A 26,361-nucleotide genomic window follows, 5' to 3' on the forward strand; every position below is an offset into this window, starting at 1 on the left:
CAAAGGCTTTAACTATCAGCATTTGCCCCACAGGTGGACTCTGTGGTATATTATAATGATTACACTGGAAGTGTCATTAGGTTTGGGTTCCCCCATCCTCCCGAAGCAAGAGAGTTAAATGACTTTAAAAGTCCAGTTTCCACCCTTGCCAAACTAGGCTGGTATTATGGAGTTACATTTTGGCTGGACTAACGAGTCTATGCATAGTCCTATCAAAATCGCGCACAGAAATCAAAATTCGGTTCGTAAACTGTCATTCAGATTTCCGTCTATTGCAGGATTTGCAAAGCATGTGCACCGCCAACTTGTTCTCGCAGATATTTTCCAAATCTTTTCATATTTTTAATCATGGTGCTCACGTGATTTGATGCTTTACGCGATGTAAGACCCGTTTTATCACAAAATAGATTTTGATTATCGATCAGATCGTCCTGACTGGGCGCCACCATTTTGTGTGAAGCAAACGCAAGTGACACGTGAAGTGGAATCTGATTGGTCCATAGGAGAGGCTTAGAATGAACATAACTGTAATAGCCACTGGTGGCGCTACGATCGTGCCCAGTAATTCCAGCCTAGTTCGGCAAGGGTGGAAACTGGACTTTTAAAGTCAGTTAACTCTCTTGCCTCGGGAAGATGGGGTTCCCCAGGATTGATTCTGTTCAGCTCAAAGTACTGCCACAGCATTGTGACAGCACGCTGTTGATTCCTGAGTTTACTTCCACAGCAAGCTGTTAACTTATGGACTACTTCCACAGCCAGGTGTTGTGACCAGGTCGTACTGCCAAGCTGCTGCATCCCTCCAGACAACACATCCCCTGCTGGAGTCCCTCCCTGCTACTCCTCCTGCACCTCCCCACAGTCTTCTATAGACACTCTCTTAGCTGGGGTGCCATTCCGGGAACCACAAGCCTGCAGAAGGAATTGGGCAATTAATAATAGTTGGCTAAATCAAACTTAAGGAGCTTGACTTTAGTCGCGGACTACTTGGTTTTTGCAGCTTTTGGCAATATTACAGCTACATTAAATAAAAACGGGACATCACAATAGACTTCCTATTTACTTACATAGGGAAACAAACCCTGGCTGTTGGCAATGAAATGTTGCCTTGGATATTTTCAGACAATGAGATATATTAAATACAGTTAACACTTGTATCAAACTTTGATGTGTCGAACTGACGCTTGTCTTGAAATATAAGCTTGGTCCCTGCATATTCATTCTTTTCTCATCACTTACAGTTAAGTCAAACCTCAGATAACTCGAAATATTTACGTAACTTCAACACAGCAGTGTTTGTTTGACTAGTTTTTAGAAAACATACTAAACATTTCATTGGTTGTAAGTTTGAAGTCCTATGACCTTGTTTCAATGGAAACAATCATAACACACCAAACTTAGTCAAGAGCTGACAAGAAATATAGATGCTAAAAGCTGCAAGATGAGATGAGGTACTTCTCATATATTAGTTGAGCTAGAAAAACAGGCCAACATTAATTCACACATCTCCAAATGAAATATTAGAACAAATTCAGTGTCAAGTAATCATTTAGTTGACAAGCTTGTCGTTTAAACAACTGATGCTGATGGCAGATCAATGATAAAGTGAGTGAGTGAGTGAGTGAGTTGGGTTGAACCTGCTTTAAACAGTATCCCAGATATAGGTGAAAAAGGAAAGCCCTAAGTGATGCAGGTCTCAGACGTTTACCACTTTGGTGAAACCCACAGGTATGGTGTTGACAAACCTCGAAACATGATCGGGGCAACCGGGATTCAAACCCACAATCATTGGTTTCTGGCATACCCAAGGGACGCAACTCTACAATGCGAATTACAGCCCCTTAGACGACTAGGCCTCCTGTGCCCCTTCAATGATAAAGTCTCTCACCTCCATCTTCTTGACGATGTCCATGCCCTCGGTGACTTGACCAAACACAACATGCTTCCCATCCAACCTGGAACACAGCAACATGACCAGGATTATCTAAACTAATATCTTATCTTATTCAAAATTGGTATTTCATTCAAAATTGGGATTACTTTACAGTTCTCATTTTCCTAAGTTCAGACATCTTTTATCACTGTATCTTAACAAAACATTCAATAAAGTAAAAATAAGCATTTACGTTTTAATTCCAATTTGGGAATTTTTTACCGACATTTGCTGCAGACTTGGGGCCAAATACTAGCCTCTGAGCAGGTCTAGATAAATCTCCGATGACTTAAAATTTAAATAACAGAGCATGCATGATGCTTCCTGGCTTAATATTGTCTCAAACTTGGAAGGATTTTATCACGCTTCAGATGCAGCAACTTTAACATTGCAGTAAATACAGGCAGACACCATTCTGTACCTTTTAGTCTCAGTAAGGGAAAACATTTAAAGGAAGATGAATTGTGTATTTTGTTTGTGTATGAACTTCATAATCTCCCAAGAAATAACTTGATATGTTAATATATAACTACCCCATTCATATGTCTTTCATAATCTTGATTTCATCACAAGATTATGAAATTTTGCATAACACAAGTGTATTCCTCCAGAGTGAGTGAGTGAGTGAGTTGGGTTTAACACCGCTTTTAACAGTATTTCAGTTATATCACGGCGTGTCAGCTTAATGTGGGAGGAAAGCCCCAAGTGACGCAGGTCTCAGACGTTTACCACTTCAGTGAATCCCACGAGCACGGGTATGGTGCTGACAAACCTAGAAACATAATCGGGGCGAACCGGGATTCTAACCCACAATCATAGGTTTCTGACGTGCCCTAGGGACGCAACTCTGCACAGCGAATCGCGGAGCCTTAGACGACTGGGCCACCCGTGCCCCCTATTCCTCCAGATGGTAAATCAATAAGAAATACTGTTCCTTACATTATTGATATAAATACACATCTATTTCTGTATGTAATATGTATAACTATATTGTGCTGATGGTTATATCTCTGCTATACTGATGTATGTTCATCTTCCCAAGGCAAGAGCGTCCACTTGCCTTTTTATCAAAGTCTTGTTTCCACCCTTGCCACATCAAGCCCCCTTTCCTGCGCTAAATATGATTGGACTATAACACATCTGGATAGTCCAATCAGAGAACGTTTCACAAAATCAACATCCACGACTGGTATACCTGTATGAATGTGATTATACCGCTGCCTGTCTTTGTTGACATGAATATGTCTTTTTCATCTTTTAAACACCCAATGACTGCCCATGTTTTTGTGTCAGGGATGAAATCGCGAATGTTTGGTTATTTGATCGACTAGGTCGTTGCCTATGGTAGTCGTCATCTTTGTGAAGCTATTTGAGATAACAGCGAGCTAATTGGATATCAGATTTTCATTACAAGGGGCACAAGTTGTGGCCAGGGTCGAGCCATGAAAAGTGGCCTTGATGTGGCCAGGGTAGAACTAGGCTTTGATATAGGCTAGTTGACACGCTTGCCTCGGGAAGATGATGTTTATTGGGCCAGTGGCCTTATACTGAAAAATGTCTGTCTGTCTGACTGACTGACTGACTGACTGACTGACTGACTGACTGACTGACTGACTGACTGTCTGTCTGTCTGTCTGTCTGTCTAATGTCTCAATGCGTATTTAATTCCAGTGATTTGCTGTGCAAGTCGGTTGTGATGTTTTTTCGGCAGTGAGCAGGATTTATTCTGATGTGAGATCGATGAAAGGTGCCTGGTCTACAACAAATAGGATATTTTTAAAATGCTAATGAATAATTGTGCTGTGTATGAATATGAAATTCATGTAATAACAATATTACATTGGTGGTATCATACCATTCTGTTTTTTCTGTGCAAATGAAGAACTGAGAGCCATTTGTGTTGGGGCCAGCATTGGCCATGGAGAGAATCCCTGCAATGAAACATAACCAAACATTACAGATCTTTGAAAAGAAGATTGTTTGTTTGGTTGTTTGTTGTTTTACGCCGCACTCAGCAATATTCAAGCTATAGGACGGCGGTCTTTAAATAATCTGGTCTGGACCAGACAATCCAGTGATTGATATCATGAGTATCGATCCACACGATTGGGATACAATGACATGTATCAACCAAGTCAGCGAGCCTGACCACCCAATCCCGTTAGTCGCCTTTTACGACAAGCATGGGTTGCTGAAGACCTATTCTACCCCGGATCTTCACGGGTCTATTTGAAAAGAAAGCTGAATAGGGCAGTTTTACACTTCATCAACATCTGCCTTTGTAAGCATTGCAAGCATAACATTCAGAATACATGTAGTTTGTAATCGTCAGGAAGTAAAGTGAGAGTTCATATTTTACCTTGCACCTGCATTTCTTCAAGAACCATAGGGACACACCATCATGAGCATGTTACATTCCCCAATACATCTTCCCGAGGCAAGAGAGTTAACTGACTTTATAAGTCCAGTTTCCACCCTTGCCAAACTAGGCTGGAATTCCTGGGCTCCACCGTAGCGCCACCAGTGGCTATTATGAGTTATGTCCCTTCTATGCCTAACCTATGGACCAATCAGAATCCACCCATTGTATCACTTGCATTTGCTTCAAACAAAATGGCGCTACCCAGTCATGACGATCTGATTGATAATCAAGATCTATATTGTGATAAAACAGATCTTACATCGTGAAGTGCATCATCACGCGAGCACCTTGATTAAAAACATGAAAAGATTTGGAAATATCTGTTGACAATGAGTTGGCTGTGCACACACTTTGCAAATCCTGCAATCGACCGAAATCTACATGACAGGATTTCGATTTCATTGCGAGATCTAGTCTAGTTCAGCAAGGGTGGAAACTGGACTTTTATAGTCAGTTAACTCCCTTGCCTCGGGAAGATGTCCTCAACAGGGATTTACCTTTGTGAATATATTTGTGAGTCCCGGCAACTCTGTACAGAATACTACGGTTATAACGAATTCAAAGGGACTGCAAATTTTAATTTGTTATAACCGAAGTTCATTATAAGTATATATACAGTAAATGTCCAGGACATATAAAAACAGTTCATTATATCTGTCACTTCGTTATAAGCATGTTCGTAATAAACGTAGTTTACTGTATTTTATTTTCTGTATTTATAACCCAGAGTATGTGCAATACTTTATGCTTATCAAACATGGGGATGTCCTTGTTTCAATCAAGACTTAGAGATAACAACACATTAGGGCTGATACGAGTCCGAATTAATATCTGTGTACCCCCCCCCCCCCCTCCCTATTACCCTTACCCGACCCTACCCGGGTACCCACTGTAGGTCTCAAGAGATAGGTACAAAATGTCCGATTGGGGATTTTTTTTAACCATAGCACTGGAAAAACGTATTAACATGCATGTATTAAACAATCTGCATTCACTGCAGTTGACTCAAGTTACATCCTTAGTCAAAGATTTGAAAAGTCAGAAGGTATGGGTGCATAGTCAGAATGAAATGCAAACATTAGTGACTTGTAGTGTAACCATAGAGTTCTAGATAGTTTTTGTCAATAAACAATATATCACGTGACTAGCCACGGGTCCGGGTAGTCCTGTGGGTACCCGGGTCCTACTCAGGACCCACCCGACCCGGGTACCCGTCCCAGCCCTACAACACGTTATATTTCTGATGAGAAAAGAAACATCAGCTGAATCTTACGGACGTGGTCAATCATTCCAACATCCAAACTCTTTTTGCCTACAATAGGATGCACCAAGGATATTACTTGCATCCATTCTAAAAAAAAATTGTGCAGGATGCAATATTTTGTAAAACCCTGCTTCAAGGCAACAAGTACTTGGTTCGTGTCTCACCTGGTCCAGTGTGCTTCAAATCAAAGTTCTCATCAGCAAATTTCTCCCCATAGATGGACTTCCCTCCGGTGCCGTTGTGTCTGGTGAAGTCTCCTCCCTGGCACATCTGACATACAGATAAGGATCACAAAGACAGACGGGCTAAACATCTGACATACAGATAAGGATCAGAGAGACAGATGGGCTAAACATCTGACATACAGATAAGGATCACAGAGACAGATGGGCTAAACATCTGACATACAGATATGGATCACAGAGACAGATGGGCTAAACATCTGACATACAGATAAGGATCACAGAGACAGATGGGCTAAACATCTGACATACAGATAAGGATCACAGAGACAGATGGGCTAAACATCTGACATACAGATAAGGATCAGAGAGACAGATGGGCTAAACATCTGACATACAGATAAGGATCACAGAGACAGATGGGCTAAACATCTGACATACAGATAAGGATCACAGAGACAGATGGGCTAAACATCTGACATACAGATAAGGATCACAGAGACAGATGGGCTAAACATCTGACATACAGATATGGATCACAGAGACAGATGGGCTAAACATCTGACATACAGATAAGGATCACAGAGACAGATGGGCTAAACATCTGACATACAGATAAGGATCAGAGAGACAGATGGGCTAAACATCTGACATACAGATGAGGATCAGAGAGACAGATGGGCTAAACATCGGACATACAGATAAGGATCACAGAGACAGATGGGCTAAACATCTGACATACAGATAAGGATCAGAGAAACAGATGGGCTAAACATCGGACATACAGATAAGGATCACAGAGACAGATGAGCTAAACATCTGACATACAGATAAGGATCAGAGAGACAGATGGGCTAAACATCGGACATACAGATAAGGATCAGAGAGACAGACGGGCTAAACATCTGACACATAGATAAGGATCAGAGAGACAGACGGGCTAAACATCGGACATACAGATAAGGATCAGAGAGACAGATGGGCTAAACATCGGACATACAGATATGGATCACAGAGACAGATGGGCTAAACATCTGACATACAGATAAGGATCAGAGAGACAGATGGGCTAAACATCTGACATACAGATAAGGATCACAGAGACAGATGGGCTAAACATCGGACATACAGATAAGGATCAGAGAGACAGATGGGCTAAACATCTGACATACAGATAAGGATCACAGAGACAGATGGGCTAAACATCGGACATACAGATAAGGATCACAGAGACAGATGGGCTAAACATCTGACATACAGATAAGGATCAGAGAAACAGATGGGCTAAACATCTGACATACAGATAAGGATCACAGAGACAGATGGGCTAAACATCTGACATACAGATAAGGATCAGAGAGACAGATGGGCTAAACATCTGACATACAGATAAGGATTAGAGAGACAGATGGGCTAAACATCGGACATACAGATAAGGATCAGAGAGACAGATGGGCTAAACATCGGACATACAGATAAGGATCACAGAGACAGATGGGCTAAACATCGGACATACAAATAAGGATCACAGAGACAGATGGGCTAAACATCGGACATACAGATAAGGATCACAGAGACAGATGGGCTAAACATCGGACATACAGATAAGGATCAGAGACAGATGGGCTAAACATCTGACATACAGATATGGATCACAGAGACAGATGGGCTAAACATCTGACATACAGATAAGGATCACAGAGACAGATGGGCTAAACATCGGACATACAGATAAGGATCAGAGAGACAGATGGGCTAAACATCTGACGTACAGATAAGGATCACAGAGACAGATGGGCTAAACATCGGACATACAGATAAGGATTAGAGAGACAGATGGGCTAAACATCGGACATACAGATAAGGATCAGAGAGACAGATGGGCTAAACATCTGACATACAGATAAGGATCAGAGAGACAGATGGGCTAAACATTTGACATACAGATAAGGATCAGAGAGACAGATGGGCTAAACATCTGACATACAGATAAGGATCATAGAGACAGACGGGCTAAACATCTGACATACAGATATGGATCAGAGACAGATGGGCTAAACATCGGACATACAGATATGGATCACAGAGACAGATGGGCTAAACATCGGACATACAGATAAGGATCAGAGAGACAGATGGGCTAAACATCTGACATACAGATAAGGATCATAGAGACAGACGGGCTAAACATCTGACATACAGATATGGATCAGAGACAGATGGGCTAAACATCGGACATACAGATATGGATCATAGAGACAGATGGGCTAAACATCTGACATACAGATAAGGATCAGAGAGACAGATGGGCTAAACATCTGACATACAGATATGGATCACAGAGACAGATGGGCTAAACATCTGACATACAGATATGGATCACAGAGACAGATGGGCTAAACATCTGACATACAGATAAGGATCAGAGAGACAGACGGGCTAAACATCTGACATACAGATAAGGATCAGTGAGACAGATGGGCTAAACATCTGACATACAGATATGGATCAGAGAGACAGATGGGCTAAACATCTGACATACAGATATGGATCACAGAGACAGATGGGCTAAACATCTGACATACAGATATGGATCACAGAGACAGATGGGCTAAACATCTGACATACAGATAAGGATCAGAGAGACAGATGAGCTAAACATCTGACATACAGATAAGGATCAGTGAGACAGATGGGCTAAACATCTGACATACAGATAAGGATCACAGAGACAGATGGGCTAAACATCTGACATACAGATATGGATCAGAGAGACAGACGGGCTAAACATCTGACATACAGATAAGGATCACAGAGACAGATGGGCTAAACATCTGACATACAGATAACGATCAGAGAGACAGACGGCTAAACATCTGACATACAGATAAGGATCACAGAGACAGATGGGCTAAACATCTGACATACAGATATGGATCAGAGAGACAGATGGGCTAAACATCTGACATACAGATAAGGATCAGAGAGACAGATGGGCTAAACATCTGACATACACATAAGGATCAGTGAGACAGATGGGCTAAACATCTGACATACAGATATGGATCACAGAGACAGATGGGCTAAACATCTGACATACAGATAAGGATCAGAGAGACAGACGGGCTAAACATCTGACATACAGATAAGGATCAGTGAGACAGATGGGCTAAACATCTGACATACAGATATGGATCAGAGAGACAGATGGGCTAAACATCTGACATACAGATATGGATCACAGAGACAGATGGGCTAAACATCTGACATACAGATATGGATCACAGAGACAGATAGGCTAAACATCTGACATACAGATAAGGATCAGAGAGACAGATGAGCTAAACATCTGACATACAGATAAGGATCAGAGAGACAGATGAGCTAAACATCGGACATACACATAAGGATCAGTGAGACAGATGGGCTAAACATCTGACATACAGATATGGATCACAGAGACAGATGGGCTAAACATCTGACATACAGATATGGATCACAGAGACAGATGGGCTAAACATCTGACATACAGATAAGGATCAGAGAGACAGATGAGCTAAACATCTGACATACAGATAAGGATCAGAGAGACAGATGAGCTAAACATCTGACATACAGATAAGGATCAGAGAGACAGATGGGCTAAACATCTGACTTACAGATAAGGATCAGAGAGACAGATGAGCTAAACATCTGACATACACATAAGGATCAGAGAGACAGATGGGCTAAACATCTGACATACAGATAAGGATCAGAGAGACAGATGAGCTAAACATCTGACATACACATAAGGATCAGTGAGACAGATGGGCTAAACATCTGACATACAGATAAGGATCAGAGAGACAGATGAGCTAAACATCTGACATACAGATAAGGATCAGAGAGACAGATGGGCTAAACATCTGACATACAGATAAGGATCAGAGAGACAGATGGGCTAAACATCTGACATACAGATAAGGATCATAGAGACAGACGGGCTAAACATCTGACATACAGATATGGATCACAGAGACAGATGGGCTAAACATCTGACATACAGATAAGGATCAGAGAGACAGATGGGCTAAACATCTGACATACAGATAAGGATCAGAGAGACAGATGGGCTAAACATCTGACATACAGATAAGGATCATAGAGACAGACGGGCTAAACATCTGACATACAGATATGGATCACAGAGACAGATGGGCTAAACATCTGACATACAGATATGGATCACAGAGACAGATGGGCTAAACATCTGACATACACATAAGGATCAGAGAGACAGATGAGCTAAACATCTGACATACAGATATGGATCACAGAGACAGATGGGCTAAACATCTGACATACAGATAAGGATCACAGAGACAGATGGGCTAAACATCTGACATACAGATAAGGATCAGAGAGACAGATGGGCTAAACATCGGACATACACATAAGGATCAGTGAGACAGATGGGCTAAACATCTGACTTACAGATAAGGATCAGAGAGACAGATGGGCTAAACATCTGACATACAGATAAGGATCAGAGAGACAGACGGGCTAAACATCTGACATACACATAAGGATCAGTGAGACAGATGGGCTAAACATCTGACTTACAGATAAGGATCAGAGAGACAGATGGGCTAAACATCTGACATACAGATATGGATCACAGAGACAGATGGGCTAAACATCTGACATACAGATAAGGATCAGAGAGACAGATGAGCTAAACATCTGACATACAGATAAGGATCAGAGAGACAGATGGGCTAAACATCTGACATACAGATAAGGATCAGAGAGACAGATGAGCTAAACATCTGACATACAGATAAGGATCAGTGAGACAGATGAGCTAAACATCTGACATACAGATAAGGATCAGAGACAGATGAGCTAAACATCGGACATACAGATAAGGATCAGAGAGACAGATGGGCTAAACATTTGACATACAGATAAGGATCACAGAGACAGATGGGCTAAACATCTGACATACAGATATGGATCACAGAGACAGATGGGCTAAACATCTGACATACACATAAGGATCAGAGAGACAGATGGGCTAAACATCTGACATACAGATAAGGATCAGAGAGACAGATGAGCTAAACATCTGACATACAGATAAGGATCAGTGAGACAGATGAGCTAAACATCTGACATACAGATAAGGATCAGAGACAGATGAGCTAAACATCTGACATACAGATAAGGATCAGAGAGACAGATGGGCTAAACATCTGACATACACATAAGGATCAGAGAGACAGATGAGCTAAACATCTGACATACAGATAAGGATCACAGAGACAGATGGGCTAAACATCTGACATACAGATAAGGATCAGAGAGACAGATGGGCTAAACATCTGACATACAGATAAGGATCAGAGAGACAGATGAGCTAAACATCTGACATACACATAAGGATCAGAGAGACAGATGGGCTAAACATTTGACATACAGATAAGGATCACAGAGACAGATGGGCTAAACATCTGACATACACATAAGGATCAGAGAGACAGATGGGCTAAACATCTGACATACAGATAAGGATCAGTGAGACAGATGGGCTAAACATCTGACTTACAGATAAGGATCAGAGAGACAGATGGGCTAAACATCTGACATACAGATATGGATCACAGAGACAGACGGGCTAAACATCTGACATACAGATAAGGATCACAGAGACAGATGGGCTAAACATCTGACATACAGATAAGGATCAGAGAGACAGATGGGCTAAACATCTGACATACAGATAAGGATCATAGAGACAGACGGGCTAAACATCTGACATACAGATATGGATCACAGAGACAGATGGGCTAAACATCTGACATACAGATAAGGATCATAGAGACAGACGGGCTAAACATCTGACATACAGATAAGGATCAGAGACAGATGGGCTAAACATCTGACATACAGATATGGATCAGAGAGACAGATGGGCTAAACATCTGACATACAGATATGGATCACAGAGACAGATGGGCTAAACATCTGACATACAGATAAGGATCAGAGAGACAGACGGGCTAAACATCTGACATACAGATAAGGATCAGAGAGACAGATGGGCTAAACATCTGACATACAGATAAGGATCAGAGAGACAGACGGGCTAAACATCTGACATACAGATAAGGATCACAGAGACAGACGGGCTAAACATCTGACATACAGATAAGGATCAGAGAGACAGACGGGCTAAACATCTGACATACAGATATGGATCACAGAGACAGATGGGCTAAACATCTGACATACAGATAAGGATCATAGAGACAGACGGGCTAAACATCTGACATACAGATAAGGATCAGAGAGACAGATGGGCTAAACATCTGACATACAGATAAGGATCATAGAGACAGACGGGCTAAACATCTGACATACAGATAAGGATCAGAGAGACAGACGGCTAAACATCTGACATACAGATACGGATCACAGAGACAGATGGGCTAAACATCTGACATACAGATATGGATCACAGAGACAGATGGGCTAAACATCTGACATACAGATAAGGATCAGAGAGACAGATGGGCTAAACATCGGACATACAGATAACGATCATAGAGACAGATGGGCTAAACATCTGACATACAGATAAGGATCACAGAGACAGATGGGCTAAACATCTGACATACAGATAAGGATCAGAGAGACAGATGGGCTAAACATCTGACATACAGATAAGGATCATAGAGACAGATGGGCTAAACATCTGACATACAGATAAGGATCAGAGAGACAGACGGGCTAAACATCTGACATACAGATAACGATCAGAGAGACAGACGGCTAAACATCTGACATACAGATAAGGATCACAGAGACAGATGGGCTAAACATCTGACATACAGATAACGATCAGAGAGACAGACGGCTAAACATCTGACATACAGATAACGATCATAGAGACAGATGGGCTAAACATCTGACATACAGATAACGATCATAGAGACAGATGGGCTAAACATCTGACATACAGATAAGGATCAGAGAGACAGACGGCTAAACATCTGACATACAGATATGGATCACAGAGACAGATGGGCTAAACATCTGACATACAGATAAGGATCAGTGAGACAGATGGGCTAAACATCTGACATACAGATAAGGATCAGAGAGACAGACGGGTACACATCTGACACATAGATAAGGATCAGAGAGACAGATGGGCTAAACATCTGACACACAGATAAGGATCAGAGAGACAGACGGGTACACATCTGACACATAGATAAGGATCAGAGAGACAGATGGGCTAAACATCTGACACACAGATAAGGATCAGAGACACACGGGCTAAACATCTGACATACAGATAAGGATCAGAGATAACCTTCAGTGAGTGAGTGAGTGAATTGGGTTTAACGCCGCTTTTAACAGTATTCCAGTTATATCACGGAGTGTCAGCTTAATGTTGGAGGAAAGCCCGAAGTGATGCAGGTCTCAGACGTTTACCATAACCTTCAGTGAGTGAGCCAGTTGGGTTTAACGCCGCTTTTAACAGTATTACAGTTATACTTCGGTGAAACCCACAAGCACGGGTATGGTGCTGACAAACATAGAAACATAATGGGCAAACTGGGATTCGAACCCACAATCAGGTTTCTGGCGTGCCCAAGGGACGCAACTCTGCACAGCGAATCGCGGCGCCTTTGACGACTGGGCCACCTGTGTCCCCCTGATAATTTTCAGACCGCAGCCATATGGCTGTATTATTGCTCAGAGACGTGTGAACATGAACAGACAACATGACCAAAATTTCATGATAAGGATACAAAACTGGGGATTATTCTATGAAAGGAGCTGCCCTTGTAGCCGAACCCTTTGTCGTGTGTACACAAAGCTCTGAAATTCTCTGAAAGAGAAAAAAAACATCATTTGAAAAAAACATAACCAAATACATTTCAAACCTGTTTTCTAGAAAGTTTGAGAAATATATTTACGTGAAGCATCTATAATATAAGGGTAACGCTATTTTTCAGGGCATTATCATTTACAGAAGTCCAAGGTCTTCCATTAACTACCAGATGAAGGATGGAAGTTGAAAAGACTGAGGGCTTCTGCAAATGATAATGTCCTGAAAAATAGCGTTACCGTTATTATAGCTGAAATGGATGGAATTTGTTATCAAATAAAAGAATCAACAATATCGGTTTTGAAACATTTACTGCAATCAACAAAAATGTCACTGATCCACTTTTACAAATATGGAAACATAATAGAACAAACCAGATGACGTCACTTTTGAACGTGACGCCACCTATCCCTATCCTATGACGTCACCTAACTACGGGCGTGATATTGGCCCGTCCTCAAGCAATATGAGGGCATTATCAAGTTACAGTGGCCCGCTCATTTCTGATAACACGCACACGGTTTAATGATAATTCTATCCATTTCAGCTTTAATGTTGTCTATTCTTTGACTTGAAAAAAACAAAGCTTCTTTATTTATATGTATCCAGATCATCAAAAGAGATATATTGGGATCTGTTTCGCTATCGCCCAGCGGCACCAACGCAGGTAAAACATTGCTAGTGCAGGTCACGATTATTGCCAGGATGCACCCAGTACAGGTGACATTTCCCACCACAAGTGCATGGCAGCAGTTATGTTATGATAATAAGTAGAAAACTGAATTCTTTTGGAACTGGCTGCCAATCTTTTAGAATCCAAGAATCAAAAGTTCATGAAAATAAAATTGTTTGATAGGCATTACTTAGAAGCTGACGGATGACAAGATAGACACAATTTTATGGATAACAACTTCTTTAATACTGTGAAAAGCGACGTTTCGGTATAGATCCTTATACCGTTGTCAAGCAAGACTGAAAATATCATGATGAAAATAGTGAAATACACAGATCTGCATGCAATGAACTTGCAGAACTAATTCTTCAAAATTACCACTAGAATGTCACTCATGAGGTTACAATCAACAAACAGACACTTTGAAACTTAGTTTACTGGATAACAAGAAAGCCACATACAGATTTCCTTCAAATAAAATACTGGAGCATATTCTCAAGTTTATTTCCTCTGAATTTATTTAAAATTCAAAACAACTGAAAATACAGTATTTCAATTTATGAATAAAATGGTGCAGCCAATATTTTGGTGTTGCAACCTGATTAATTCACTTGGTTGCACCTGGTGCAGGTGGTAAAACAGAATGAAATCACACCCTGGATAAACAATGTACAGGTGACAATACCCAGACAATTTCTACTGTTAAGAGTTTTCACCATCAACAACTGGACATGATAAGTTTGTCCCAGCAGATCAATCATCAATCGATTTATAATCTGTTACTCAAAATCTGCATGCATTATTTTCATGATATGAATATCTTATAATTCTATTCATCAATCAAAATTTCTAAATTCGTTGCATCTTTAATGATGAGTGTGATATTTATATATGGAAATATTGAATTTTAGTTAAATATTAAAACCAAACATTTCATATCAAATAACACCGTTCTCCACAATCAATATGGAAACATACAATCAATCAATGACAGACAGACATATTAAACAATGCATGTGGGCTACGTTTTCAGAAATATAATGGACCCGTGAAGATTCCGGGGTAGAATAGGTCTTCAGCAACCCATGCTTGCCGTAAAAGGTGACTCTGCTTGTCGTAAAAGGCGACTAACGGGATCGGGTGGTCAGGTTAGCTGACTTGGTTGATGCATGTCATCGATCCCAATTGCGTGGATCGATGTTCATGATATAAATCACTGGATTGTCTGGTCCAGACTCGATTATTTACAGACCGCTGTCATATAGCTGGAATATTGCTGAGTGCGGTGTTAAACAACAAACAAACAGAAATATAATGGGTAAGCATATTTTTAGGCAGATCAATTACTCTATGTACCTGCGGTTTTGGGGGCTACGTCAGCCCGTAGTTCCATAACGATACGCCCAGCATTGCTCTGGTCAATACTGATGTCAAAGAAAACTTGAGGATTCTTTGTGCTTTGCGCCCGACTTTGGCTGAACTGAAACATAAGTGAGTTATGTTTTACGCCGCTCTTAGCAATATTTCAGCAATAACACAGCGGGGACACCAGAAATGGGCTTCACACATTGTACCCATGTGGGGAATCGAACCCTGGTCTTCAGCAATATGAGCAAACACTTTAACCACTAGGCTACCCCACTGAAACATTAACATGACCGGCACACATGAATGAATTAAATCATACCACAAACATGTTCATCCACCTAACAGAAATATGTACTATAACTACTTCAAAATATTTAACAAGAGATAGAGTCCATATTCTATTTGGAGATCTAAATATGACCATTAATAACCAAAATGTTCCAACTACATTTGTGTCGAGATTATAAATATTAATGTTATTTACATAACATTGGTGTGATACAGCAGAGACCAGGGCTGGGACGGGTAACTCGGGTACTCGGGTCGGGTGGGTCCTGAGTAGGACCCGGGTACCCACAGGACTACCCGGACATGTGGCTAGTCACATGATATATTGTTTAATGACATGTTTGAGTAAAGATAAAGCTTCAGTCAACTTCAGTGTACACATGATCTGATTGTTTGATATATGTATCTAAATAGTTTTAGCCAGGGCTGCGGTAACACACTTACCAATCAGACATTTTGTTCCCTACTCTTGAGACTTGCAGTGGGTACCCGGGTAGGGTCGGGTAATAGGGCGGCGGGTAATAGGGGGTCGGGTACCCGGGTAGTAAATTTGGACCCGTCCCATCCCTAGCAGAGACCATATAATAGATTATATTATTATTATATGGTCTCTAGATACAGACAATGGAATAACAGTAAGAATATTTATTCACGTTGAAACTTTGTGCATTGTCATTAACCAAATATCGTGTTTTAGGAAGCTCTGCAACATGTAATGCCATTTGAATAGAACCACAGGTACATAAACACCGGTCAAGGTTACACGCACGTGTTGGCAACCTGAGGCTGTGTGGAAGTGTGGCTTTTAGCACCGCCTGATTCGTGTAATTCTTATTCCGTGATTTTGGCATGATAACCCTGACCCCATGCATATTCGAAATTTCAGTTTATGTCTCTGTGCTTCTTTTACCCGCAAAAACTGGGTTCCGACGCCAAGCAATCGTCTTGATAAAACCATGTTGTCACTGGATGTTATCGTGGGTTGAGATTCAGAGTTACCTCCCTTTACTAAAACTTGGTCACATTAAAACAGTGCCCATTCTTCGCCGATTGGTAGAAAGGGGTTTCATTTTAATTCTGTTTTTCTCATCATAATGATCATGTAGACATCTCATCCTTCGACATTTACATATAAACCATACTGTACTGTATTCAGATTTTGAACATTAGTTTTTAAGATGAGGTGTAGGCCTAGCCTAGATCTGACGTTAACTGACGCAATCGGCATTAATATATTGGCTTTTTTAATGCAATTTAATGTAATATTATGTATGGAATTCGCTGTGCATGTTCACAGTTTTAGATCTGACCTACGTACATGAAAATATCATGATTTACCGCACATCCCATTCCAAGTATGATCGTGAAGTTTCAGCTGAGATGTTGAAACAAAACAAACGTTCCCATCATATCTAATATACTACTGGTGAAGACTGTTTTTCATTACTTTCAATACATTCATTTTTGGATCAAGGAAAACAATTATGCTACATTTATTTCACTGTAAAACGAATTAAACATCAACTGTCAATATTTAGATATAGCATATATATTAATATATATTGTTTAATGTCTGTGTTGTTCATAGTTGTTGTAATCCTTGGAAAAACTCTTCAGGAATACACGAAAATCTCGTTCCATATCAGCTCGTGCTACCATCGCTTCACTTTGGGTACTTGATACATTGATAGCATGATTTGATTAGTCAAGTCTACACTTAGTGACTGATGACAAATCATTTTTTATTATTTTTAAATCTGGTCTAGAAATAAATAATCCAGACTGCAGAGTATTTCCGGTACAGAAGCTCACCTGGGTCCCGTTCCTCAAAGCGATCATAGCGCTAAGTTGATCGTAACTCCCATTCTTTAACACTGACTTACGACAGACAGCCGTAGCGCTAAGATTGCTTTGAGGAGAATTTGACCGCTATATAGTTTAGCAGAAACTTTATCACTTGAGAATTAAGTATAAAACTATAAATACCCTGCAAAATATTGAAGTTATTTGAGCCATCCTCTTCTGTGGTGTGAACTGGGTGGTCCTGGAACTAGTTGGGTACGTGGCATTAAATCTGTATCCAAAATATGTTATTTAGTAATTAACATTATGTAGGCCTATACGCAACAAGTGACTTTCGGCACCAGTCTCTTTGGGATCTATAGGAGACCCTACCTTGTTTATATTGGTGGTCTCGTACACACGTTGGATAACCTGTACCCAATCGTACAGTTTGAACTGGATTACTCCTACCAAACGATTTAAAGCGTCTCTTTGATCTGAAAGATATGGAGCCCATTGTCGACCCATATCTTGTTGTTATATTTCTAGTTTTATAAACATTATTCCAATGCACCAGCGCTTCTCAAGCAATCCACAGAAAACATGCTCAATTAATAAACCATTAAACTACTTTAGATCGCCAATAATTTTCTATCACAGGTGAATATAACGTGTCCTTTCTATCGGTAGTTCTTTGCTACTGGAATAGCTGCATCTGTTATATTGGTAAGATCTCGGTGGTCTTGAGATTAGTTAGAAATATTTATATAGAATAGTCTATTTAGCCTACTCTCAAACTTGCGACTTGCATGGATTATGGACAGAAAACTATCAATAATAAAAAAATCGTAACCTTTCCAGGTAAAACTCTCCCTTCTTTCATACATTGGAGTTTACGTTGCACATGTTAAACGTGTTCAAACTATAATGAGAAAAGCAGTTAAGGAGAGAGTGAGTGAGTGAGTTGGGTTTAACGCCGCTTTTGACAGTATTTCAGTTATATCGCGGCGTGTCAGCTTAATGTGGGAGGAAAGCCCGAAGTGATGCAGGTCTCAGACGTTTACCACTTCGGTGAAACCCATGAGCACGGGTATGGTGCTGACAAACCTAGAAACATAATCGGGGCGAACCGGGATTCGAACCCACAATCATAGGTTTCTGGTGTGCCCAAGGGACGCAACTCTGCACAGCGAATCGCGGCGCCTTAGACGACTGGGCCACCCGTGACCCCAGCAGTTAAAGAAGGTGATATCGTGAGAACAAATCCATGGGGTTTAGAGTGTAGTAGACCTACCAAAGACTTGTTTCTGTAGCACAAAAAGGTCATTTAAAAGAATTTGAAATGTTGGGGCGTAGGGAAAGGTCTTATTAACAAGAAAACATAGTGATCCATATCCCCCGCCATCTTTGCATTTTTAGTACAATTGTAAATACATATATTAGTGTGAAAACGATAGCCACCAGTTCTTACCAGCCAAATACATTTGCTAACATTCTTGGAAAAATGAAAGCTTTGGCACCAAAAACGGAACCCTGTATTTATTTTACGCTCATTTCAATTTGTTGCCTGAAAAAGCAAATTATTATTTCTTTTAAAATTCCAGAATGGCACTAGTTCAGTTGCCTGATTGATGTGTATGCAGTTTCATGAAACTATATTAAATGGTTTATGAGTGATGGTCTTGAAACCAACCCTACCCTCATTTGACAAATGCAACTAAAAATTAAACACATGCCATGAATCTGTAAAACATCAGTTCTCGATGGCGGTATTGAAACTTGGTAACATATTCATCACGCAATGATCAGTTATAGTGGTTTCCAGACCGCCTCCGTGGTCTAGTGGTAGAGCGTCCGCCCAGAGAGCTTAAGGTCCGGGTTTCGATCCCCGGCCGCGTCATACTAAAAGACGTTAAAAGATGGCACTTGTTGTTACCATGTCTGGCGCTCGGCATTAAGGGGCTAAAACAAGGACTGGTCGACTCGGAGTCAGTATACTGTGTCTGACTGGGGTATTCATGTTAAACTGCGGCATGGTATCTCAGTGTGCTAGCACTATAAATCGACATCAGTCCGGACTAGTACAAGCAGCCACACAAACACATATGCATGCACGTCGCTATATAATTGAAATAATCTTGGACGCGACGTAAAACCCAATTTCACGTCACCTAGTGGTTTCCAGGAAGACTTGTCAGCATTGTCTTTATTGTGCATAAAACAAGGTCCAGAACTCGGTAAAATATTAATTCTCGGTGCTGGTTTTCGACCTCCATCAACATAACGATTACGTATACCCTGATGTATGCACAATGCCACCCTTGTATCTGTGATAGTTTCCGAGAAAATGTGTTTCGTTTTGGTTTACCATGTCCAAAAATAAGACAGGATCCATAACACGGAAGATGAATGTATTGTGGCTCCAGGTAAACCGCAGGTCTCATAATCCTATATATGTCAGGGTGCTGGGGTTTTTCATGCACACTTCCGCACAGTGATTGAGCGAATGTCAACAATAACATCTACAATATTTTGACCATAAATCCCATTATCTTATAGAAAACAAAATAGCTCTGTTAGTGTTAATTTAGATATTGGCTCGAGTAGAGTGTTAATCACATTTTCCTGAGGCAAGGGAGTTAACCGACTGCAAAAGTCCAGTTAGGAAACTAACGGGTAACTCGGTACCGGATCAGGTGGGTACTGAGTAGGACCCGGGTACCCACAGGACTACCCAGATCCGAGGTTAGTCATGTGATACATACGAGGGGTGTTCATTAAAGGTTTCCCCTAAACCACTTAGGGTTATCATATTTGGTTGAAATTTCACATGTGTAATGATGTCTGAATTTGCAGCACCGAACTATTAATCTTACCACTTTTACAGGTGTTATGATCGAGTAGGGTGTGACAATGGAGCCAGTAGAATACCAAGCAGTGATTAGGTTTTTATTTTTGAAAGGTCACGCTCCAAAAGAAACTTTCGATGAAATGAAAGCAACTTATGGGGAAGATGCCCCATCATATGACGTTGTTAAACACTGGCATCGCCATTTCAAGTGTGGTCGGACATCTGTGGAAACAGCTGCCATTCCTGGTCGCCCCCATTCAGCCATTGATGAGGACACTATCCATCAAGTGGAGACCGCCATTTTGGCAGACCGACGTATAACTGTTCGCCAGTTAGCACAAGATGTCAAGATCAGTGTAGGGTCTGTGGAAAAAATCATCCATGACAATTTGAACATGCATAAGGTGTCTGCACGATGGATTCCCAGGTTGCTCACACCTTTCCAAAAGCAGGAACGAGTCAATTGCTCAAAGGATCTTTTGGACATGTGCCAAAAAAGACAGGCAAACTTTTTTGACAGTCTTATCACACAGGATGAAACATGGGTCCCTCACTATGATCCTGAGACTAAACTTCAGTCGATGCAATGGAAGCATGTGGAGTCACCACCCCCAAAGACTCTGCAGGCAAGGTCATGCTCACCGTGTTTTGGGACCAGCACAAAGTAGTGATGATGGATTTCTTGGCAAAGGGTACCACAATTACAGGAGCTTATAATGCTTCACTGCTGCGGAAATTGCAGGACGCTATCAAGCTTAAGAGGCGTGGCATGCTGACCAAGGGTGTCCGTCTCCTGCAAGACAATGCTCCAGTACACAACTCTCATGTTGCCCAGACAGAAGCGCGGTCCTGTGGCTATGAAATCCTTCCACATCCTCCTTACTCTCCTGACCTTGCACCATCTGACTTCCACCTCTTTCCAACCATGCAGTCATTTTTGAAGGGAAAACGTTTCACAGATGATGAAACACTGATTACTGAAGCCAAGTCCTGGTTTGAGACGCAAAATGAGGGCTTTTACCAGCGAGGTCTCCATAGTTGCATAAAACGATGGGAGAAGTGTGTAACTCTTGGTGGTTACTATGTGGAGAAAGACTTATACCTATGCCAAGTTTCATGTCCACTAGGTCCATCGGAAGTGGGTCAGGGGAAATCTTTAATGAACACCCCTTGTAGTTTAATGACAAAAATTATGTAGAACTCTATGGTTACATGACAAGTCACTAATGTTCGCATTTCATTCTGACTATGCACCCATTCCTTCTGACTTTTCATATGGTTGAATAAATATATAACTTAAGTCAACTTCAGTGTATGCATGATCAGATCGATTAATACATGTATCTAAATACGTTTTGCAAGTGCTGTGGTAAGTATCTCTTGAGACCTACAGCGGATACCCGGGTAGGGCCGGGTAATAGGGGGTAGGGTACCCGGGTAGTAAATTTGGACTCATCCCAGCCCTACTACTCAGAAACTGTTTCCCCAAACCGTCCATGTCATGAAGAAGACAAGACACCTTGCTCCTTATTTGATTTAACAAAAAACAAAACAAGCATCACATAATATAAAAGTTTATATTTGTACATATATACAGAGAACATCTCACAACATGGTTGCTCTTCAAGAACAATAGTTCATGGGGATGCTGAAAGTACTTTTACAGCAACAGCAATGCCACACGATGCATCATAAGAAGGAATATTCTACAGTATATTCCTAAACTTGTCTGTTGACATCTGTTGCACTATAACTGACGCCTGTTGCATCACTAAAGACATACATCTAGATGTCATGTTGGTGTGCATGGATGGAATGATCAGTACATGAATATCTTTCTGATGTGTTTGAGGTTGACACAGGCAGGACTGACATGTTGCCATATTTCCTCAAATCAAACTGTAAAATTCATGTTTTCACAAATTTACAGTGAATCAACACTTCCCGAAAGACATCCTACAAGCTGTCACAGTTCCACGTGGCAGACACATTGAGTTCTGATCCATCCACTTATGTCTTCCTCTTACACAAATTCCCCACAGTTGGCTATCACCACCTTCTCAGATGGCTTACCTCCCTTGCTTCCACAGGCCTGGAAAATATAACATCCTCCATCCATTTACAAAGTTAATTGACATGTCATACAACAGAATATTAATGAACCAATGTTCATATTACTATATATCCATCAGTTCAGTCTTATTTGAGAGCAGCATAGGCCATGTGGGACATTATTCTCTCATGAAACTTGTACAACGCCAGTGAAAGGCTTACTCAGTTCCAGGGGCGGTGGGGTAGCCTAGTGGTTAAAGCGTTCGCATGTCACGCCGAAGACCCGGGTTCAATTCCCGACATGGGTACAATGTGTGAAGCCCATATCTGGTGTCCCCTGCCGTGATATTGCTGGAATATTGCTAAAAGCGGCGTAAAAACATACTCACTCACTACTCAGTTCCATGACCTACTGCTACAGATCTACGAATAATCCCTGTAGGATTTACAAATGTTCTGCGGCGGTGGGGTAGCCTAGTGGTGAAAGCGCTAGCACGTCTCGTCGAAGACCCGGGTTCGATTCCCCACATGGGTACAATGTGTGAAACTCATCTTCCAGTGTCCCCCACCGTGATATTGCTGGAATATTGCTAAAAGCGGCGTAAAAACGTACTCACTCACTCACTCACTACAATGTTCCCAGCAGAATCTAGTCTACTGTGCCTCTCTATAATTTGTTTTCTTGTCGAGTTTCTTTATTGTTTAACACCGCACTCAGCAATATTCCAGCTATATGACAGAGGAGAGCGACATGCATGTCGCGATATAAGTGCCTTTTAAACCCCATTTCACCCCCATTTCACCTCCCCTCATCTCCTTATCAGATTATAAATTCATCTTTTAATGTTTTGTTGTTTGTGCGTATTATGTTGCAATATTCCAGATATATCACGGCGGTCTGTAAATAATTGAGTCTGGACCAGACAGTGATTGACATCATGAGGATCGATCCACGCAATTGGAATACAATGACCTGCATCAACCAAGTCAGCGAGCCTGACCACCCGATCCCGTTAGTCGCCTCTTACAACAAGCATAGTCACCTTTAATGCAAGCACGGGTTGCTGAAGACCTATTCTACCCCGGATCTTCACGGGTCTTTTCATTTTGTGAATTGGTGTGACAGTAGATGTGTGACAATGTGTAGTTGGCAAGTTGCATCAATATGATGGTGGATAAACCTAGTGTGGGTAACTGAAGCTCACAACAGTAGGACAAGCAAATGGTTAACCACAAACCTGAATTTATGAATTAAAACAAGCAGGAATTGACAAACTCAATGTATACACTAGAAGGGAAACCCAGGTCACCTGTCTCTGATGATTGACATATCTTACCTCCATCTTCCTGACGACATCCAGTCCCTCGATGACCTTCCCAAACACCACATGTTTGTTATCCAACCTGGAACACAATATCAACATGGACAACATGGCAGTATGTAGACCAACGGGATATACAAAGTAGAACACAACATGGCAGTATGTAGACCAACAGGATATGCGAAGTAGAACAGACCCCAAATAACCTATGCTTATCATAATTTGTGGCAAATGAATCAGGCTCTGTGAGTGAGTGAGTGAGTGAGTACGGTTTTACGCCTCTTTTAGCAATATTCCAGCAATATCACGGCGGGGGACACCAGAAATGGGCTTCACACATTGTACCCATGTCGGGAATCGAACCCGGGTCTTTGGCCTGACGAGCAAATGCTTTAACCACTAGGCAACCCGACCGCCCCATCAGGCTCTGTGATTTGGTTGACTGCGTGTCATTGTACGCTGCCTGTCAGACTGTTTTTGCCACTGAAGGAGTCAGTGAACCAATATTATGCTATCCTGTCAAAATACAGAATGGAAACATCTCCCTACCAATCTGTTTTCTCTGTCGTGATGAAGAACTGGGATCCATTGCTGTTGGGGCCGGAGTTTGCCATTGATAAAGTACCTGCGGATGAAAGAGAACAACTTATCCCGTGTGATGAAGGAGTCATCCAGGAGTACAGGTGTATCTCAGGTGTTCTGCTACACGCTTTACACCCTGGGGGAACACTGTGGGTCATAGAATAATTTCCCAGCGGGTGCACAAAGCTTGTTGGGAAGGGCAGTAACTCTGTGCACTACTCAATATTTCACCAGAAATAAACACCTAAGATGTCAGTTGGGGATGTATTGTGGAGCCCAACTTCTTAATTTATGCACAAAAAAAGGAGTATTTTTTTTCAATGTTGGGACTTTGTTTAACCTGAGTTGATGATAATTATCAGGTCACTTTCTCCTTGCTTACACAGCACCCAAGGGTGGGTGAGTGAGTGAGTGAGTGAGTGAGTGAGTGAGTGAGTGAGTGAGTGAGTGAGTGAGTGAGTGAGTGAGTGAGTGAGTGAGTGAGTGAGTGAGTGAGTGAGTGAGTGAGTGAGTGAGTGAGTGAGTGCGTGCGTGAGTGAGTGAGTGAGTGAGTGAGTGAGTGAGTGAGTGAGTGAGTGAGTGAGTGAGTGAGTGAGTGAGTGAGTGAGTGAGTGAGTGAGTGAGTGAGTGAGTGAGTGAAAATGAAACCTGATATGAAAAGTCCCTTACAGTTTGCTATTAATAGTGGTGAAAGTAATTACATCATACTGCATCATCATCGCAATGTGTGATCTCAGAGCATCTCAAACCCTGTGACACAATGCAGGTCAAACAAGGTCTGTGTCAGTAACACTGGACACACTGACCCCCTGACCACCAAACAAGGTCTGTGTCAGTAACACTGGACACACTGACCCCCTGACCACCAAACAAGGTCTGTGTCAGTAACACCGGACACACTGACCCCCTGACCACCAAACAAGGACATACCTGGTGCAAGATGTTTCAGCGTAAAGTTCTCATCCTCAAACTTGCGACCATATATAGACTTGCCGCCAGTGCCGTTGTGGTTGGTGAAGTCTCCTCCCTGACACATCTACAGCAGGTTAAGGAATCACACAAAGACATACATACAACACAGCACCGGACTACCATGCAGTGGTATCAGTTTGATTAAGGGGAGACAACTGATGCTGAGTGAGCCACACTGTAAACACTAAACACTATCTTTCACAATGGGTGATTGAGTGAATATTGACTTCTGTTACCTAAGGCTTAAAAAAATAAAAGCATTGGTTTTCAATGGAAAATATAATGAAGGGTGAGTGTTTTTTGTATCTGTTGTTTTTGTTCAAACTAGTATGTAACCAAATAAACAGTATTCCTTGGTATATTTAAGGTATTTGGGTTTTTTTAAAAATGGAAAAAAAATCGAAATGTGTGTCAGAGTTTATGATGATATGGGTGTTGCTGAGAACCAAGACAATTATTTTTATAAGCCTAAGCAATATTGCAACTATGTGTGACAATCATGAAATGGTTTGCATTCCCTCTGAGATCTTATTTAAAAGGGTCTTTTCCTTAAAAGTCATAGTTTGTTACGGACTACAAAGGGACACAATTCTGGAAATTAGAGAAAACAACCACATCAGTGCAAGTTGTATTTGAAAAGTAATATTTATGTTGTAACACACAATCAGTGAGTGAGTGAGTGAGTTGGGTTTAACGCCGCTTTTAACAATATTCCAGTTATATCATGGCGTGTCAGCTCAATGTGGGAGGAAAGCCCGAAGTGATGCAGGTCTCAGACGTTTACCACT

At 41.3% G+C, this 26,361-nt stretch overlaps 1 protein-coding gene across 1 annotated transcript in view; it reads right to left on the reverse strand.

Moving 5' to 3' along the window:
* Window positions 1-164: 164 nt before the first annotated feature.
* The window catches only part of LOC139480266 (peptidyl-prolyl cis-trans isomerase E-like), a 34,920-nt gene continuing 8,723 nt past the window's right edge, over window positions 165-26,361 (reverse strand). The window contains exons 9-12 of the mRNA XM_071263319.1: window positions 25,532-25,637; window positions 24,569-24,644; window positions 1,886-1,952; window positions 165-909 (exon numbers count right to left, since the gene is read on the reverse strand). Coding sequence (XP_071119420.1) covers window positions 835-909; window positions 1,886-1,952; window positions 24,569-24,644; window positions 25,532-25,637 — 324 coding nt within the window. The 3' untranslated portion in view covers window positions 165-834. The remainder of the gene's footprint in view (window positions 910-1,885; window positions 1,953-24,568; window positions 24,645-25,531; window positions 25,638-26,361) is intronic.

The sequence above is a fragment of the Haliotis cracherodii genome, unplaced genomic scaffold (genome assembly GCF_022045235.1).
Source record: "Haliotis cracherodii isolate W230 unplaced genomic scaffold, xgHalCrac1.p SCAF_4, whole genome shotgun sequence".
Classification (NCBI taxonomy): Eukaryota; Metazoa; Mollusca; class Gastropoda; order Lepetellida; family Haliotidae; genus Haliotis; species Haliotis cracherodii.